The sequence below is a fragment of the Poecile atricapillus genome, chromosome 1, assembly GCF_030490865.1.
Source record: "Poecile atricapillus isolate bPoeAtr1 chromosome 1, bPoeAtr1.hap1, whole genome shotgun sequence".
In the NCBI taxonomy this organism is placed as follows: Eukaryota; Metazoa; Chordata; class Aves; order Passeriformes; family Paridae; genus Poecile; species Poecile atricapillus.
The window spans coordinates 38,362,524-38,383,857 of record NC_081249.1 but is presented as its reverse complement, the minus strand read 5'-3'; the positions used below and the strand labels follow the sequence as shown (position 1 = coordinate 38,383,857).

At 35.1% G+C, this 21,334-nt stretch overlaps 1 protein-coding gene across 1 annotated transcript in view; it reads left to right on the top strand.

Annotated features, from left to right (window-relative positions):
• ITGBL1 (integrin subunit beta like 1) overlaps positions 1-21,334 on the top strand; it is a 127,001-nt gene that overhangs the window by 66,006 nt on the left and 39,661 nt on the right. Inside the window, exon 7 of the mRNA XM_058850228.1 lies at positions 2,914-3,060. Within this exon, the coding sequence (XP_058706211.1) occupies positions 2,914-3,060 (147 nt within the window). The remainder of the gene's footprint in view (positions 1-2,913; positions 3,061-21,334) is intronic.

Here is a 21,334-nt window from a genome sequence, read left to right as displayed (position 1 = left end):
TCTTGAGGAATTGCTAGCTAATAAAATGAGGGGGAAAAAAAAGCCTTTTCTGAAAACCTTCAGTGTCTTGATTTACTCGTTACTGTTCAGTCACTTGCAGATATTATATAGATTTATTTAATGAATGAGCTGGAATGATGCAGAACTGTGTGCAGTCATAAGAGCAGCAGGAAGATTGACTTTGTTGTCAATTTTTGAATATATCACTGTACTGCTGTCAGAGTTTTTAGCACTCAGGAACTGATCAAAATATCAGCATCTACTAAGGAATACAGAGCTACAAATCAACAAGGTGAATGCATTCTGTAGTTAAGGGTAAGCACTAGAGTTTCAAACCTAATTAGATTAAAGCAAACCTGTGTTATCTACAACTAATGATGTAAAACTGAAAAAGTCATGCTTGAACTCCCTCTTTCCTGGACATTATTGCCTTTGCAGCTGCTGATGCCCAGGATGGTAGTAGCTGTAAGAAAGCAGAGGATAAGAAAGTGCAGACAGTTACAAAGGAGCCTGGGGGAAGATATTGCCATTTGACATTGGGTTAAGGACTGGTACATTGTTCTTCATTACACTGACATAACTGTAAATGAGGAAAACTTAGGTATAAAAGGAGGGACTCATATGGCTTGCTTGATGTGACTGAAACTCAAGTTAAAGTATAGTTTTATTTTTCCATCTATTCATCAAAAATTTTAGCATTAGTTATTTTTATTCATTCCTTTTCCATTATGTTTTAGAAAAGCCTAATTTAGCCTTAGCTGGCCATCCAAGTATACATTCCTAAAATAGATTGTGCAAAAAAAAAATCCATTTGCACATGAAGCAGTGTGAACAATGTCTTCTAGTCCTGCTGTTTTGTCCTGTTTCAGAAATAGAAAAAGATGCACAAGTTTTGATTTTGGTTTATTGTGGTAGTCAGGCATTATCTGCAATTAAATCAAAGACTTAATAGAGGAATTATAGTGAGACAGGTTTTTTAATTGCTTATATGAAATAAATTTACTTGTTGCACAAAGTGTACATGCATTAGGTGTGTCTGAAAAATATCCTTATTTTTTCTCACACTTATTTTTAAATTGATTTGGGATGAATCCAAGAGTGATTAGTTAGATTAGGGAAAATAATCCATCTCTCTTAAAACATTCATCAAACAGAGATGATACAAAATTTTCTTGTCTTGTTCTGTCTACCTAATAGGTAGAGACAGGAAACCACTTTATCCTGAGTAGCATGGAGAAATTATAGGAAATCCTGTTTTTATGTAAAGGGTTTTGTTGTGACTGAATGAAATTCTATGTTTATTTAATAAAATAGAAAGGAGAGGAATTGACAGCCCTGATGTGAAGTTTTAGCATAGCACAGGGGCAGCTCCCTTCAGAAGCTTCATATGGATTGAGGTGACTGTTGTTTCACAGTATGTCGTATTGACAACTGGATGCCTTCTTTTAACACCTGAAGTGCTATTCAGAATGTTACTAGATTATTGTCTCTCAGAAGTGTTCTTGACATTAAAGTGAATACCTTCATTTAAAGAGATAATGGCTTTCATGACTTGACACAGAAAAAAAACATGCTTCCATAAGAAAATTTGTATGTTCACACATTTCATTAGTTCCTTTGCTCTGGCTTTAGCAAAGAAATTATTGTATTAAAGTACGTAATCCTCTTATAAGTATCTTTCTGGGTCGAGGATCATAAATCTAATGCATGACCTGTCAGCAGGTACACATGAAAGCAAAAGAAGGAATTGTGGGATCACAGATTGGTTTGTGTCAGAAGGAACCTTAAAAATCACCTAGTTCCAACCACTGCCATGGGCAGGGACACCTTTCACTAGACTAGGTTGCTCAAATCCCCATCCATGCTTCCATTGAATACTTCCAGGCTTGGGGCATCCACAGCTTCTCTAGGCAAATTGTTCCAGAGCCTCGCTATTCCCACAGTAAAGAATTTATTCCTAATAATCTAATCTAAATCTAAATCTAAATCTATCCTCTAAACAAGAGAAAGCCTGTAAATCTTTTCAAAGAAAATAAATAACTAATGTAAGGAAAAGTTATTTTGTGAAATTAATATAAAGGCTTGTATTCTGGGAAGTAATCTGATGACTCCTAGAATGATTGCTTCCTCCCATTTTCTCCTTGTGAGCTAATAAACTAGTATGTTTTGTAAATTAGTCCTAAAATGCAAGTATGGTTAGAAAGATATAGTCTCTGTTACTATGGTTATCAAGAAGAACCTGGATCGAGAAGTGAACATTGGAGCACTGGTCCTCTATCCCGTGAATGATGACTGTGTGAAAATTGTGAAAGATCTAACCTACTGTCCGAGCTCATGAAAATAGATACTTGATTTTCTACAATGAATGTTGTTTTGCTGATTCTCAGGCTTTTCTCAGGAATATTTTGTATTGCCAGAATCTCAATGCTTTTTGCAAAGGGCACGAAGAGGGAGAAGGACAATTATATATTTTTTTCTTAGTTTTTCTTGAGAAAACCTCGAGAAAAAATGCATATGTTTGCATTTATATAGAGGAAATATACATGCAGAGAGTAGTCCCAAAAACCACATCCAACTGTCCTATTGGAATGAGAATATTATGTCCAATATTTCAATATTTTATTATTTATATATTACTGTTTAGTAGGAGGCACTGGTTTGAGGCTTGGAATTGGTATGTCATTGCGTGTCTCTAGTGGATCATGTTGATTGCAAGTAGATAAAGACTGGTATTGATATATTTCTTAGAGAATATGCTGCAACCATGCTAGCTAAAGAACATAAAAATACATTAAACTTCTTTGCCAGTCTCATTACTGAATGAAGCCCCAACTTTATCAAAGTTCATCCAATTAAGAGTTTTTTATACCTCATCAGGATGGAGGTTAATCTTGAATTGTATTCATTGTAAAGGTCATGGGCAGTGTAATTGTGGAAGATGTGACTGTAAAGAAGGATGGACTGGGAAAAAGTGTGAACATCCACATTCGTGTCCAATGTCAGTTGAAGAAAGTGCTAAGAAATGCCAAGGAAATTCTAATTTACCTTGCTCTGGTAGAGGTAAGCACATTTCTGGAAGAATTTTCATGCCCTTTAAATGTACTTCCATTAAAAGAATTTTTAAAGATGTCCAGCATTACTTTCTTGGCTTACTGTGCATGAATCGCTCCTGCATAACTTGTGAGTTAAGAGAAGAATAAAATCACCTATTTTTTCCTGCTTTGTGTTTTATTTCACGTCTTAACATTTATTTTGGAGGTTTCCAAGGGTGCTTTGAAAATTGCTGTTGTTAAGTCTTTACTAAAGATACATTAAAAATATGAATTTATTCTGTGCATTTTTTGACAAAAGCAGCATGAGATTTTCAGCCTGTGTAAAATGTTGTGGAACCATTGTGATAAGGACTGTGTGGATTTACTCTATGAAACAACCCCTTTAGTGTAGGACTGACTTCTGTAAGATGCAGCTGTGCTTCAGCACATTTTTCTAGTTGGCCACTGCTTTTCATTTGAAGGCATTTCTTTGTGACATTGTAGCCTTTTCAAAAACTTTGACTAAAAATATATACGAAGTCATACATACGCTTAAAATGTACATTGCAAGCAATTTTTCTCAGAAGGAAAAGAGACCTGCTAATTTGCCTCTCTCACTGTGTGAAATGTGGTTTTCTGCAGAGAGAAGAGAGAAAAGTAAATACAAGATAGAATATTGCTAAAACTGGTAATTGAAGTTGTTATGAATTCTGCCCATTTAAGTATTTTCTGGGAAAGGCCTAAAGCTTCTCTTGAATTACTGTGTTTGACCCTTAATGTCAGTTCATCTGTGATTTATTCTTTCACTAATACTATCTAACATAGTCAAAAATTGTAGGCTGTCCACCCAAGTTATCTCTGTGATAATTGTATTATTTTCCCCCTGTAATTGTGTAGCAGCTCATTTACTTCCTAAATATAGCATTTGGAGTATCTTAAAAGAACTATGTATTAACAGACAGTTGCTTGCTCTTATCTTAATTAAGCTGCAGTTGTCCACTTAGTTTTCTCTCTCTTTTCCCACAAAAATTTTGCAACAGAATTTTTTGCTACAAGGTAGCTGGGAAATGGGCATCTGTAGAGAATTAACTGCATTTTATTTTTCATGCTTGCAAGCATGGTAACTAAAAGAAAAGAGCATTGACTTTTGGTTTACTTTTTTATTTTTTTAATACTGGATCTATTTTTTTTCCTGTCCTTATGGATACTGAATGTCTCTTTCTCTTTTTTCATCTGCTTCACTAAAAGTTGTATATCTTGAGAGCTTGGAGTCAGTTCTATGATTTAATTCCATTGTTCTCTATGCAAGTCAAATGACAGAGTAAGAATGAAAATCATAAAAACAATTTTAATTTCAATAAATATATAGTATTGAATTTTTAAAATTAGTTATAATACGAAAAGTAAATGTAAATATTTTAACATTAATGACAATAATTCTACCTTTTTGGCTTTCTGAAAATACGCTTAATGATGCCGGCAGTGTTCTCCTGTTGAGATCCTGGCAGTGAAATAGGTAATTTTCAGGTGAAAAAATTTGACTGAGTGATCTGTTGGTCAAAATTTTCAAAAGAAGTATCTATGGGGAAAAAGGGCTTAATTGGCAGTGGCTTTCACTGAACTTTGACTTCTAAACAAGAAGAGATCACTAAGGTGTTCAAGGAGTGCAAAAGGCACATATGTGAATTTAGGACAAATTGTGATAGACAGCTGGTGTAATGAAGGAACAAGAGATTCTGCATTCCAGGATTGAAAAAAAAAATCCCTATGAAAACTTCCATTTAGAAATGGAAAGCAGTATCTTGTTTTATTTCTATGAACAATTTTGTGTAAGACATTGGGAAAATGCTTCAGTCTACTCACCTGTGTTTTACTGGACAGTGTATTTTTTTCCCCCTGGACTTGGAGTTTTGCCATGTATTGTGTTTCATTAAAGAATGTTTTCTGTTCATCTGTACCTTTTGTTTTTAGATTTAGATACTTTTTTTGTTTATAGTAATGAAAACTAAGAGAATTGGCACATTCCACATAGATTTTGATAATCCCAGATTCCCTTAACTATTAGTCATGTAATCTCAGCAAGAGAAAGAAGATATAGGAAAAAAAAAGAACAGTGAAAAAAGTGGGTTTTTTTGTAACCTTAAATGTATCAGAGGTATATAAAAGTTGCATTAAAAATTTTAGAGCATTAAAAACATGTTAAAAAGAGCTAAATTAGATAATCATTATCTATAAAGTGTTATGATATTTTCTCAGTATATATTTTACTCTTCTGAAGGTAGATGATATAGTGAACTTTGTTTTTAGACTGTAATTCCTTTCTTGATTTTCCCCACTCATTGGAATAACAAGCTGTTTCATGGGTGCTGCTCAGCATGTGGGGAGAGCTGAGAGGCTGCCAAAAAAAATATTACACCATGGTCTTATATTTCTTAGCTGCTCCAGGAGGTGAAGGAGAGAGAAGGCTTCATATTGACATGCTGAGTAGTAAAGGGAAATGTCTACATGCTGAAATGGTGTTATAAAGACAGAGGAATTAGAAATTCTCCCGGTTACATCAATCAGGCTGTCTATACCGTCAGCAGTTCCTGCTATATATAAGGTATATATATATATAGAGAGAGAGAGAGAAGATAGCAAGAAAAAATTAGGAATAAAAACACATTAGGTACTTTCCAAAAATTACTTTCCCTACAAAAGTCTTTTGAGGATGATGAGTGATTCTAGGCATCTTCATTCATATAAAGTGAAGAATTCCTTCTACACTTTGATTCCCAAGAGTGTTGCTTTTTTTTTTTAGCTTGCTGCATGACTTTTAACTGTAGATGTAATACTTTCATTTTTTTCACAGTGAAAATCTGTTACTTTTAAGAACACACTGTACAGTAAGACCAGTGTCAGAGATAAAGGAAAAGACATAGCAAAAAATCATTTTGGTTTGAAATAAAGAGTTACTATATTGTTATCAGGATTGAGAGGAAAGACAAACCACTATTCTCTTTAAAATGCACATCACTCACTTGAGTTTCCCCTTCAGTTACAAAGCAGATTTAAAAATAGTTTTAATAAAAAAGCCTTCAGGAAGATAATTGAAAATAAAAAGAGTAGGTTTTGAGAATAATAGATGAGAGGGGTTTTAAAAAATTATCTTGTTTTCCTCACCCTTGGTGAATGCAGCCATTCAATGGCAGATTTCCAAAGCCAGATAAATGAAAAATCTTTATACTAGTATTATCTTTTAGTATTTAAATATATTTTCTATAATTGCTTTTATTTATTTGCCACTTGGAGAAAATGAAGCTATTTCTTTATTGGTGATATTCTTGCTTACACTTGTACTCTAGCATTGGCTAACTGAAAAATGAAGGGATTTTGTGATTCTGTACTTAAGAAGATTTCTGTTGTTTTTGAAAAGGCCTTTAAGCCCCATTTTCAAACTATTAAATCGTTAGTTCAAAAATTGTATGGCATTGTATTGTATGAAGTTTACTGACAGCAGTAGCTTTGCTGCTGCTTCTGTATTTAAAACTATTAGATTTTGATTGACCTAATGGAATAGCAGCAGCGTTCAGTGCATTCTTAAAGATTCCTTCTGGTGAACTAAGACATGGAATCAATCCCTCATGTTCTGTAATGCTATTGCCAGTCTGGCAAGATACCATCTCCTGACTGAAAGCAAAGGTCAGTGATGACTCCAAAGAGCAGAGCCATTGGCCAGTGCTTGCTGCAAAGACTTTATCCTTTTCTGGAGCATCTCATGTGTCCTATTGCATAATACACAGTTTATGCTGCTCTGAAACATCTCATTGCATACAAATTCTTGTATCAACTGCTGTAGATTCCTGTGATACAACATGGAGAACATACACAGAAGGAAAGAGTAGCACACATGAGAGAATTTTATCTGTGTAGTGACAAGAGTGGATGGAACCTAGATAAAAAAAAATTGCTGAATACCTGCCTAAAACCAGCAACTAAGCAACTGTCTTCTGACCTTCGTGAAGCCTTACATGACTGATGGAAAATATGACATAAAATAATCAGCTTGTAAAAAATTTTGGGCTGGGTCATTATCTACTGTAGCTCCATATAAATCTTTGAATGACATCATTCAGTATATGTTTAAGATTTTAAAATATATACAAACTGTAATGTGGTAATCATGATATTTTCATCTCTACAAAAGATAAGTCCTGACAGTTGGGTATGATGCCTTAAAAGGGTAGAAGGACTGCTGGTGGCATGTGTCACATCATGAGAACTAGTTCTGTTCTATTACCACTGGAACCTCATTGAGTGTAGTTTTATAACCTTACAGTTCTTGTCCTTTTGTTCTAAGTGCAGTTATTAAGGACTTTGGGGTCTCTCTCTAGTATGATATTGCCAAAACTGTTAAAAAAATTTCCTATATCTAGTAGATGCTTATAGAAAAGCATTGCTTCTAAAGCCTATGGCTTGTTGCCTTAGTAAGGGGAGATGATAGTAGAAGTTACTACTTGAATAATTCACTGCACTTTCTACATGACAGGATGGGGTCAAAGCAGAAAAGTGTAAACAATCCTAAGGTAAAATCTAGGTTACTACCCCTGCTACTAGCTCTTTACTGCAGCCCCTTATTATGCAAATTGCGCTGTTTAATTGAAGTGTAAATTACTCTAATGTACATCATCTCTGAATTTGGCATGCTGTTTTCATTCATTTTGCATGACCCCTGCATTCTGAAGGAGGTCTTAATTAAAGCACTGTAGTCGACAGCCTGGCAGCAAGTAGCATTATTAGCTGGTGTAACAAGAACAGAACACAAATTCAAATCATGTGTCACATCTCTGGCTTTCATCTCATCAACTTTGAGATCGAGCTCCTTTCTACATCTGTGTGCTTCAAGCAGAGAAGCACTCTTGCTATGCTATTACTTTAATACTGAATGAGCTGGCATAACAGTATTTGTTATACAGTTTGGAATACTCTTACATGCTGGACAGACACACTGCATTCCACTTGTTGCCTGTTGAAGTCTAAGGAAAAATAAATAAATAAATAGTTGCATCCCACTCTAGATTTGTGTATCAATAGTTTAGATCACTGATTTTAAACGGCTTCTCTGATTCAGGCTCTGTTTGAGCCTTTTTCTCTTAATTGAAGCAGAATCTCTGGAATCTGTCTTTGTTAGGAAAGCTTCCAAATTTTAAATTTTAATTTTTCTGAGGGTTTTTTGAAATCAGAAAGTGTTCAGGAGCTCAGCACTGCAGTTTTTCTCTGTAGAGAAAGGTACTTATTTGTGACCCACCTACAGCATTTCTTACTGTTGTTTTTACCTTATACTGTTGTATTTTTGGGAGACATCAAGTAGGGAGAAAAGTACCAAGGGAAGAACATTTCATTTCTTCAGTGAACACTTATTGCAGTGCTTATAACTCAGTAGTAAAAAAATGTTTCATGAAGTACTTTGTTTCTGCATGAGTGCTCTCTTAATCTGTCCTGGTAGAAGCAGGGTGTGTTGGAAGATGTCTGCTTCTGAGATGTAGATGATATTCCAACAGTGAGGTAATTCTGTAACAGGATTTTTTACTGTTCTGCATTTTCTCACTTGTTTTCATGGTGAGAATTCTGAGAAGCAATAAAGAATTGAGGAAAAATAATATATCCGGTTTAGGGTGATACTTAGGAATGTATGCTATGGAATAAAAGCCCAGTATAAGAAAGGAATCTTTAAACCATGGCATCAGTGGCTGGTAGAATAACAACGATGAATGCCACCTCACCAACGAGAATAATTTGACATGCTCTTTTTCAATATAGCATGTTTTCATTAAAATATGTTTCATTTTATTCTCACCAGTATGAAAGGCAGTAAAAGACAAAAAAAATCTGATGTTTAAATGAATATGCCAGAGGCTAGATCAATTATTTACATAAGATATATCTGATTATTCATAGGTGTTATATTAATATGTAATTACTTATTATGAGCATGGTAGCTGTCTGCTACAGACCACCTGATCAAGAAAGGATGTAAAAGAAGCTTTACAGTCTTAGAGCTGAAGGAGGCCTCAAGGCTGGAGGCCTTGCTAATCACAGCCAGCTTACATGATTTTGCTTCTAATGATCCATATGCCTATTGGAGTGTATTTGGAGGCACTGGTTTAAGTAAGGTTAATATGAAGGGTAAGAATGTTAGGGTACAAAAGGCACAAATCTATAAAATAGCAGACTTACTGCTCAGGGAAGAATGTGTTTTTCTGATGGCTGTAAGCACTGACCACATGAAAGATACCTCATTTTTTCTGTCTGTGCGTCTGAAATGCTACCACCTCTGGACACATTAAAAACTTCTTTTTGTGTGTGATGTTGTCTTCCTCATTCTTGTTCTCTCAATTGTAATTCTTTCTCTGGTAAAGATTTTCATTTGTGAAAGATGTCTGTGAAAGACCTTGAAGACCAGGACTGCCTTCTTTCTGACAGCTAGCTATCTTCTGTACATAGTGTCTTCCGTATCCCAGTCTTAATTAATTTTCTTTACCTTTATCTACCCATTTCAATTGGTGTGACTCCCATTTGCTCTTCTAAAAGTCAGTATTTAGTGATTGTTAGAGTATCTTTTGACATAGTAGGCCTTCTTTTCAGGCACCCCTGTTTTTTTCAAATTGTTTGAACTTGATTTCTTTAACAGAGCAGGCAATACACAGAATGCAAACTGTGGGGGGGAAAAGTCATATTTGCCTATTGTTTATATAATACAAAAGTCTCAATATTGATATTCTTATCCAGAAAAACAATATGTGAGAAATAGTTTTGCCTAATACTGTGTGTGAGTTTGGGTTAAATATTCAATGTTTGTTCTATTTGTATTCCAGTGAGATTTATAACTGTAGATGATGACTATATTTTAGAAGAATTCACCTATATATTAATATATATTCACCTATATATTAATATTTTTAATAGATCACTGTCTTAAATTAGCAAGCCAAATTATGCTTTATACAACTGAAGGAACATGGTTAGTATTCAAAATGTTCAGGCATAAGTGGATTCTTGCAAGTGCTATACTTTGCTACAGGCCGGCAATTTTAGAATGTTTTCCAGTAGTGGATTGCTGTAATTATCATAATTGCTATTACCTAATCAAGGACTGGACTGACACTCATTCATGCTAGACTTCCTCTATATCTTTTTTCTGGTCTGCCTCTTTCATTTGATTAGATAATGAGCCACATAGACCCACAACACATCAAGGCCTCTGATGGATGGTATGTGCTTGTAGAGCCTAGAAAACAAATATATTGTTGTCAGTGCTGGACAGAGAAACTGCACACTCTTAAGCAGTAAATCCTGACAGTCAGAGATTTGAAGTTTCTTTAGTTTTTTGCTGAAGGATGGCTAACATACATTAAATATACTTGCTTTTGATATAATAAACTCATCTGTAAGGAGATAGAATGTAAGTGGTGCATTCCAGTCTGTCCAGAAGATATAGCAAATTAAAATTAATAATAATTTTTAAAGTAGCTTAGATTTTTTGCTGCTCCAAATTGTCATCCTATTTTGGTTCACTTCAGAAAGTGATGTCTGACCAAAAGTGAGGATTTATAAATGTCTTGAGTTCTTGCAGAGATATGGGAATAATTCACACTGATGAAAAAATTATTCATTGCAATGTGCAAGGGTAATTGTAAGAAGGAATGCTTTTGCAATGCATACAGCATGAGACACAGATGCAAGTTCATTTTGCATTTGTGGAAGCAACACAGCTATTTAAAATGAAAGTACCTTTAAGTACCTTCTCTCTTGACTTTGGTACATCAAGTATTCTTAGTTTAATCACAGTAACAGGAGATATTCCAAAAGAATCTCTGTTGGAAAAAAGAAGTCATTGAGATATGTGCAAGTGTTTATGTGAGAGCTGATTAGATTTCACAGCTTGTTTACTAGAACAAATATCTCCTGTAAAGTCATGAAGTTGTACGGTGAAGCAAAAACTGAGATTAAAGTTTCTATTGTCCAAAATATTTACTCATCACCATAAGAAATGTATGTATATTGAAACATTAGTGCATGAGTCAGCTTGCATTTGGAAATGCAGAACTGACTCGTGTGTGCACAACAGAGTCAAGTCATCATGTTAAATAGGAGCTAGCTATTGTAAACACAGGAGAATGTTCTGGATGAGGTTCACCCTGAATTTATCTAGACATAAAAATATACTTCAGCCTTTGGTTTTGGTGGAATGATAGTATTTCTAAATCAGAATTGATTTGCCCATTTTTTCTATGTTTCTGTGCTACTATAAGATGAATTGTCATAATTCATGTTTCATCCTACTGTCCTTAAAAGAATTACTATCAGGCTAACCTTTAGATGCCTGCATTTGGGTTCTACGAATCACAGCAATTTACAAAATTGTTTACCCCAAATATAATGTCTTACTACAGTATAAATAAAGGTAATAGAAGTCTGCTGGAGCAAGGAACCTCTGCTGTTGATACACAGATAAGAGTCCTTTTCCTGAATAGTCATTTGTAGAGTGTTTTGAGCTGCCCTGGCAGTGACATCTATACCAGTAAGTTAAACAGTTCTACAGGTCGCCCCGAGGCACTGAAAGCTGCTTGTCTAAAATGGGATTGATAGAACAGCCACTGTGCCACTTTTGCCCTGTGCCAGCTGGTATTCTCTCCAAACAATTCCTGATAATAGTTCAGGAATCGGTGTGGGTTAGTTACTGGTCCCAGTAGGCGGTCTGGATGAAGCTGCCTTCATGGAAGACACTTGGATAGTACAGATGCCATTTCTTCCACCCCAATTGGCTTCAGTGCCAGGGAACTGTACCAGTCCCATTTAATTCACAAAGAAAGAGACATCTATCAAACACTGTACTGTGGTTATTCTCATGAAGACTGAATTTCTCTCTGCACTGAGGTTAGTGTGGTATCTAGGAAGCCTTCAGGAAAAGATGAAAGAATTTCCAGCAGACGATGTCAAAGACCCACTTCTTACTCTGAACCTGTTACTTGCTCTGTGCCTTCTTCAAGGCAGCAACTTGTGCAAAATAGGTGGATCAGTTCTGACCCAAAATTAATTTTGTATAGTGTGACAGATGATTAATACATTCCAGGCTGATTGAGGAATTTGGTTTTTTTCTTATTTTATGCTTATGAACATTTTTACTTAGAAATATCTGAAAGATCCTGAAAATTCAAATAAAACCAATTTTTAAACTTAAAACTGTTAAGAACTGCAGGCATTCAGATTTTTGGTGAATACCATGATGTGTTTTTCTAGGATCTGCTTTTTGGAAAGGAAGCCTGAACTTGATAGAATAATTTTAGAGGTCCAACTTTCTGTGGTAAAAATAGCACAGCACCCTTTTTTCTTTACTGGATTTAATCCTGACCAGGTTATAACCTAATCAATGATTACTTGCTTATCTGTTTCATAATTTCTTGTTTGAGGAGTTCCTTATTTTTCTGCAAGTATTTTGGTGTGTTGTACTTATGTTACAAAATGAGTTATTCCACTCCCATGGTAACTGTGTATCTGTAGTGTATTTGAAGCACATAGGGACAAAAATTAAAAATGTCTTTAAATTCTGTTAGGAAGAAAGGCAATAAAATGATAAGCCAACTTTATTTTTCTGGTAGCAAAAAATAGACTTGTATGTTTATATCAATAGCTATGTTCTGCTTTATTAAATTCTGAAGTGCTGTTTGCCAACTTTGCATGAAGCCAACTGGTACATTAGAGATGCAGGTATTCCTAAGAGTCAGAACACTATAAAGGTAATTTATTAAGTCATTTAATCTCATTTTCAAAGTATGTAAGCTTGTCTATCAAGAACAAAAGTCCATCTTTCTTTCAACAAACTTTTAGAAGTTAATACATTTAGAAAATGCTGAATTCAAATCAACATGACCTTGATATTTAAGCTGAACTTCTATTGTATTACTTTCAGAGGTTGCTTTTGTGTGATCAATATATGATTTATAAGGAAAAACCCCCGTATCTTGAAGAAGCATTTTCTTTTCTGATAAAACTAAAAAGTAAATTTGGTAAGTTGGTATTAAGTAAGAATATCTGTAAAAAATGTTCTTTAGAATTTTAGAAGTCCATCAAACACCTATTTTAAAACTCAGCAACATTTTTTTTGTGGATAGTGATTTAAAGTATTTTGTTCCCTGTGGTTTTATAAGCAGTTGCATCCTTCCTTTGCATAGAAAAACTGAAATGACAGCTTCAGCCCCTTGAGAGAGAAATGTGTGGAATTGTTTCCCTACTTTTACATGCTTTTAGAGATATTTATGTATTGTGAGACCTGAGTAGAGACTGGACTAAACATTTTAAATGGAAACAAGGAACATAGAGAGAAGTGCAGTTGAGGGAAATACTGACTTTTGATCTGTCGTTGAGAGTTTTTGCAGTTATCAGTGAATAGTGGGAAACAGAGTTAACAAATAAAAACCTAAATACTTCCTAAAATATTTGTTAGTTATAAGTCTAAATATTTATATGAAATCTTGGGCAATAACTCTAAGGTAAACTTGTTTTCTGCAATTTATGTCTGGAGAAAACTTGTGCAAAGTCCAGGGACAGTTCAAGGTCAAGAAAAGTCATGCTGAAAGCTCATCTCCGTACTGAGAAATTGCTAATAAAAGTCCTCTTCCCAGTCAAAATATTTGTCCCCAAGTTTGTGGTTCTCTTTCTGAGACAGGGTTTCACAAAGAGGAACTAGAAATTGCCATAATACATTATGTCATTTTGTTTCCTGAATGCCACTAATGTACTTATTTTACAGGAACTGCTGAAGTTTTTCTGAGTAATAGGCCTGTGGGTTCAAATGTTCTGCCCTTTCCTTGCCACCTTCATTTGTCCAGTGCTCAGAATACTTTCAGGAGACAGCTTTGTCAGTTCTGTCAGTTCTGAAAATTATTTTATGGCATACTTGAAGTCAGATATTTGTCCATGTCTTTGTTCTTTTTAGTTTGTCATCTTAATCACACTTCATAAAGCCAATAAAGGAAGACGTAACCCCAAAAATAAGTGCTTCTGATTAAATCATACTTTCAGTAAAATTTACCATTGCCTCAGCTTTCCAGGTCTACAATTTAAAGCATAGTGTTGGGTAAAACCAAGCAAAACCACTGTCTTACATTATACAGCTTTTCAGAAAGACAGATAAATACCAGATTCAAGAATCTGCTGTTTCATAAACATAATAATCCTGGCTCAATCTGGTCCCTCTGAGACATAGAAGCAGAGAGGGGCAGGAAAATCAGATAATAAACATTGCTATTATTATTTGAGCCTTTGGGGTTTTTTTGTTGTTGTTGTTTTGGATTTTTTTTTTTGTTTGTATGTTTGTTTGTTGGTTTGTGGGGTTTGTTTTCTCTCATGGGTCATAGTTGTGGTTTTAAAGAAAGAGTATCTGAAGACATGCTGCTCCTAATTTTTTATAAAGTGCAATATGTGCACCCTTTCATTCTCATATGTCCTATAATAAATAATTAGTATCTACTTTAGTGAATATAAATCAGTCATTGCCTAATTACATGTTTTAAAATGACAGCACTTTAACAATGAACGCTTTTGGAAATTTGTAGGACAAAGTATTGAGCAATTATGTGTCTGGTGGGGTCCCTTTATCAGTTTACTCAAGAATCTTTTACCAGCATTTTCTGCCTCATTGATGCAGGCCAGCATAGGAACTGTGTGCTTGGAGTTAATTTGTTAATAACAATCCTTTGATTGTTTCTTCTCAATGTGAGAGTTGTCCATTCAGTAACTATGCTAGTACTGTGTATGTTTATAAAGCTGTGGAACCACACTCACAAAAAATCTCTTTCTAAGTGGATTGTGAACCCAGTCTGTTATTCCCCACTAGGGACTTGTTTCCAAACATAAGGCAACGATTAAGAATAGACATTGAAGAGAAACCTGGAACACAACACCTTCTTTCAAATTTAGAGATTTCTTTTTAAGGAAATGACCTTAGGACTTGTTTGCAATGTGTGAAAGTGGCAACCTACCCCACCTAGCAACTTACAAACAGTGCTACTTATTGTTATTGCCGGTAGATGGCATTCTTTATACTAACTAAATAACTATCACTTTGAAAGTTTTTTGTCAGGCTTTTTTTGCTGTTGTTCTGTTTTTTTGTTGTTGTTTTTTTTTTTTTTTCAGGGAGGGAGGGTGGATGATAGACATTTTCTTTTCAGGGTATTCATGGAAATCATACATGCCTGCTATTTTGAAATGTCTGTTAGAATTCCTTTAATTCAGAAAAGAGGTCTTATTGTTTGGTTTTTGTCTTTCCAAAATGAAAGTAATTATGGAATAATGTAATGATGCAATTAACAGTAATTTTTACTTTTATTTTGGTGGGGAAGAGGAAAGGGTTTTTCTTTTCCTCTTTTGAAAGCTAGAGTATTTAATGGAGAGTTTAGAGTTAAATTTTATTGCTGCTTTCATTCTAGAAAACTTCTTAAAAGAATTTTTTTTCTCCCTTACTGCTTACTGTCTACAACACCTACAGACTATGGACACAACCATTTCTTCTGTGTTAGATCTGTGGCAGAACTGAGAGAATAACTCAGTGACTCAAGACCAGGTTTAGTTTATAGCTCTTCAAAGGGTTGGTGTTTGGGTTTTTTTTTCCTATTTGAATGCTTAACCCACAGCCCAGTAAAATTAACAAGGAAATGTATATTGGCATCACAAATGTTGTGACTGTTTCAATGCATACTGAAATGAGGGCTGCTCTCAAAGAAAGGTATGTTGATGGAATCTAACCAGAAGATTTTTCATGCATTAATCATATTGGAATCCATGACCTTTGCAATGAAAAATGAACAACTGAAGTGTAGAAGATATTTCAAGATCCATTAAAATTCAAAATGTATTGCATATTCTAATGCATAATCCAGATATTGATCATTGTGACTTTTGGCCGTGCTGAATGTTTATTTCACATACACCAACAAGTAAATAGGAGCCATACACCCCTGAAGGTGTTTGGACTAAAATTGCAATTTTCCCAGCTGGGATACTGGAATAGAGTGCACTTGTTTCAGTTTGCTATCACATGTGGACAGATTCCATCACATTATGCCTGAAAAAATGATCTGTACCCAGATGTGAGCTAGAGGTGAGTGTGAGTAGCAGCCTCTCAGATTTTGGCAAATGAGCGTTCTCTGGCTGGAGGAAGTACTGCCAAATGCAGAACACTTTCCAAATTTTTCATATTTATTTCCAATAAATATGTATCTATGAAATAATGAATTCATACCAGCGATGGCTTTGTTTCTAAACCTAGCCTTTGAATTGCAGTGACTTTCAGGCCTTAATAATGTAGAGCTGTGTCAAACCAAAGAAATAAGTTGGCAGACACTCTGTGTCACCAGGTCAACTGACCTGGAGAGCCTTACACCCTTTAACTCTGAAGAAAAAATTAGATTTTTACCTAACTGCACATTTGTGCTTACTGGAAGAAAAATCTGTTATTCCCAGGACAATCAGAATTCCTGTGAGTTGTGACTGGGTGGCAGGGGTGACTCTTGTCATGACCCTCTAGTTAGAGGACCAAGTTGAGAGCCAGGGAAGAAGAAATATATTTTTACTATGTTTATTATTATGAACAAAATGCCCATGGAAAAAATACTCAGGTCATCAGTAATGCTCTGCTATCCAGAGGTTATTCCATTTTCCCAGTCTTCATTGTAAATGACCTTCAGAAACTATGCTTTCTTAGAGAAAATACTACCTCAGCACATAAGGAATCACATTAGTTTTATGTAGAAAAGTATTTATTCCCCACTGCACAAAGGTTCAGATTTTTATACAGACCATTCACTGGAGCATAACTGAAGAGTAGCTCAAAGTGTCTCTCACCCTTTAAAGTTTCATATAAGCTTTGAATGAACTCTGAAGATAAAGGGATTTAGTATAAACCACAAATAAATGCAGACTTTTCTATGTATTTAATGACATACTAGAATTCTGTTTCCTGCCTATCTGTTGAATTAGAGATGAAATTTAATATTTGTCAATTAAATTTCATTGAATCTCCTAATCCATGCCTTTGCCAAAAAAAGCACAGACAACTAATCTGCTTTATCATTATTGGACTGGTATTTAACTTGAGTTGGCATGCAAATGTTATGAATTCTGGATCTTCTCATTCAAGTTTTTACCTCTAGTAACATTTTTTTGAGGTTGTGCCCAGATGAGTAATAGTTTTGTTTTATTAGTTTCAGCATGTTTTAATACTTAAAAGCTGTTACCATAAGCAAGAAATATGCTGATCTTTTTCCCTTCTTTTTGATGTAGAAAGAACTGGATATCTAATCTCTACAGACTGAACTTCATTTTTGTGAAACTTTTGGTTTCACATCGCAGATTCTGAGATAATTTTGATACCTCTGTGTGACCTTAGCTGATCCCTTAGCAACTGGAATGTGATGTATCATTGATTATCACATAATACAGATATTTGCAAGAAGTAATCCACTTAGAGGCCTCTTGTCCTGTATATGTGAAGCAGTCAATTTCTTTATTGGCTTCCTACAGTTACTAGTCATAGGTGACTGATTTTTGACTGGAGATATCACCATGATCTTATGTCCAAGAAAGTATTTTTCCAGTTTTTGTGAGGATACAGAGGAATAGTAATTGAATAATAAACATACAATCATAACTTTATAAGAATGTTCACAGTAATAACACAGTAGTAACAGCAAAAATGGTAATGGTGAGTAGAGGTAAAACGTAAGAGGTGTAAATATGGCTCTATCATTTCCTAAGCCTCAAGAGTTCTTTGGTGGCAATGTCAGCTAAGATGCAGGGAAAAAAAAGCTCCAAAAGGACAGAAGGAAGGGTATTACAAATATAAATACAAATGTATTAACTAACAATGACACACATTTTTCAAAGGTCTGAAATTAAATGTGTTATGATGAACAGCTGCACCTGAATCAAAGAAAGTTGCTCAAAAATCTGTCACCTGTAGAATTATCTCACACACCAGACTTCAGACATTAATTACAGTTCAACTCTTCGGTCATCTCAGTGAGTATATTTACAGTAGGTCACAGGAATTTCAGAGAAACCTTCTCATTCCATTCCTGATGTTTAGTATTGTCAAGGTTATGAGTGTCTTGAAGAGATCATCAGTCTTCTGGGCAGGAAGTTTGAACATCAGTAAACTTGCAAGTTGTATCAGTTTCTATTGAGATCAGATAGATCATTTATCAGATGACAAACTTTCACTAATGACCTAATAAGCAGGCACTCTGTAGAAGGAAAAGTGATCTACAAGGATTCATTCTCCTGTTCAGAAGGTTTTCTTGCTTCTATGCTTAACTTGTAAATACTTAAGGCTATTTTCACTACAGCAAACAGTTATGAAACTTGACATGATGTGTTTGAGTTAGCTAGATCTAGCTGCAATGCAAATAGGACATGCAAACAACCAGTGGTAAGTAATATCTTAAATAAGATCTGAGGCTCCTTTAGGTGTGAACCATAACTCACACTAAGTAAATGACCTTATAAATAGTGCTGACTGATGTGGAATTGCATATGGACTGTCATTTTTTCACATAATATGTATCTGTATTTCTGAAGAGCTTTTTCTGAGATGCTAAATGTGGTTCTTTCTCAATGGGAATGACTCATATCATCACAAATTTGATATTGTGACTTTTTCAGGTATTATTCCATCTTGTCCATCTAGCTTGGTGTTACAGTCTTCAGAGTGTTACACATTGAACCGAATCAGCAAGGTGACATAATCTCTTCTAGATTAATTTAAAAGGGCTGTGGAGCAATAGATCATTTAGATAATGGAGTGCTGTAATGATTTATGCTACTTAAAATCCTGTAAATTAGAAATGTCTCTCCTCAGAGAAGGGTTACTTCTTGACAGCTATCTTTTATGAGCTAGAAAAAGGCTACATCACCTTCCATACAGCAGGTTTTCTTTGGGCATTAACATGTCTAGATTTCCAGTGGTGGAGCGTTTAGTCATATTTAGGGTGGATGAATGTAGGCATCATATTTTCAAATGTAAACCTTAATTTTCATTTACCTTGCTTATGCATCTATAAGAATTCATATCTGTGAACAGATGAGTGGAATTTACTTACACAGACATTCACAGAATCTCAATATTGCTGCACTTTTATTACTTTAAATTTAGGGCAAAGCTTGGCTCAGAAAACCAACAGAATTTTTCAGTCTTCTTGCAGAGACAAGTAAATAAGCCAGTCAGGGACCTGATTACAATCTTAACGTGACATAACTTTATGTCAATAAGGATTGTGTGGTGCTAAGGGTAATGCATTTTGCATTATATTACAGAGAATGCATTACACTTTCTAAACTCTTTTGGCAGAACCCTAAATGTGTTGTGTTTTATATTTTTTGAGTAGTTTTTGATGAATTTTCATATTAATGATGTATTGTAGAATATGATTTGCTTAATAATGGCATAAATGTTTCAGTGTAAGGCACTATCATCAATAACAAAAAGTCACGTAATTGATGTATGATGTAAATCTTCACTCAGCTTTTTAAAACTCCTTTGGAGACAGTGGGGGCTGAATATGGAAACATTTATGACAAGGTGAAGTGTTCCTGTTGTATCTGAATATCTACATGCAGCTCAGTAGTAAAGGAGAAAAAAAAAATATAGGAAAAACTCTAAATACTGTAAAATAGACCTTGAAATTGAAGAAATTTAAATGTAAAAGTACTGGGAAAGTAGTCATTCTCTTTTTCTCCTGTGCTGGGTGTAGGTGTCAGAGTGGTGGTGGGGGTACAGCCTCTGTGAGGTGGGGGTCATTCCAGGCAGCTCCAGCCAACCCACCACAGACACAGACACAGGGGTGGTGCCACTGGGAAAGTGTATTTAAGAAAGGTTGGGAAATGATGGACAGGGAAGAGGGAAACTATGAGTGAGGAACAGCAGTGTGAACACTGTGGAAGGAGGAGGAGAAGGAGAAGGAGAAGGAGAAGGAGAAGGAGAAGGAGAAGGAGAAGGAGAAGGAGAAGGAGAAGGAGAAGGAGAAGGAGAAGGAGAAGGAGAAGGAGAAGGAGAAGGAGAAGGAGAAGGAGAAGGAGAAGAAGGAGAAGGAGAAGGAGAAGGAGAAGCTTCATGGCAGAGCACACATCCACTGAAGCCCATGGAGGGCCCACACTGGAACACACTGGAACAGGGGAGAAATGTGACTAGAAGGGAGGCAGACCTGACCAGAACTTCCACTGCCCTTCTTTCCCCTGTGCCTCTTCTGGCAGGGAAGGAGAGAAGTCTCCTGAGTGCAGTAGTGAAGCTGAACATGGGAAGGGGATAAGATATGTTTAGTTTTAATGTCTGCTTTTTGTTTCCAAGTACTGAAATTAGTAATTAAATATATATTTATTATTACCAGATATTAAATATTCATTACTAGCAGTTAAATATTTATATTATTTTTAGAAGAAAAATTAATTTTCTCCAAGTTGGGTCTATTTTTTCCACTGAATTTAACTTTGGAAAAACAATTTACAGTTCAGATATTTGGATTCCATACAGACACATACTGAGGTCATTAGTTTCTGTTTTATTTATGAATGAAACCGTATTTTCAAGAAAAGTCTATGACTCTCATTTGGAAGGTGAAACTAACATTTTCTCTGACTGCATTTTGATTTTTAAAAGGCTTTTCTTACTATAACCATTTGCAATCCAGTTAACCAACAAGTCATTGAAACTGTGTCCTTTACTCCATACAACAATTAAAAAATTAATAAGCATTAATTGTGGGGCAGGCCCACTAGGAAAGAGAAGAAAAGGTTCCTTTTTCTCACAAAATCAATGCTGTTTTATTTGATTCATTTGTCGAATGATAGTTATCATTAATCAAGATGAAATCAAGGCTAAAAATCGTTGTGTGAAGTTTTGTGTATTGGTGGTGATTGCTGTTGTGGACTAAGACTGAATAATGACTACAGATACCTGGTCTTGAATGATACAGGTAGCTAAAAGCACAAACTGTCATTATTTTCATGGAATTTCATTACAACTGTGTTCTGCATGGTCTTGGTATCACATGAAAAGAAATATCTGGGTATTTCAAGTAAGCAATCCAAAAATCATCATTAAGGAGGTGTACTTTCATTGCACTGTATATTCACTGCACTGTACTTGTTTTTGAGTACCAGTATGTTTGAAATAAGGTCAAGTAGTACCAAAGTCGGAATTGCTTTACAATTAGTACTACGTAGCTAAGAGGATAGGAAAGAATGGTAGATAAAAAATAAGACAAACATTT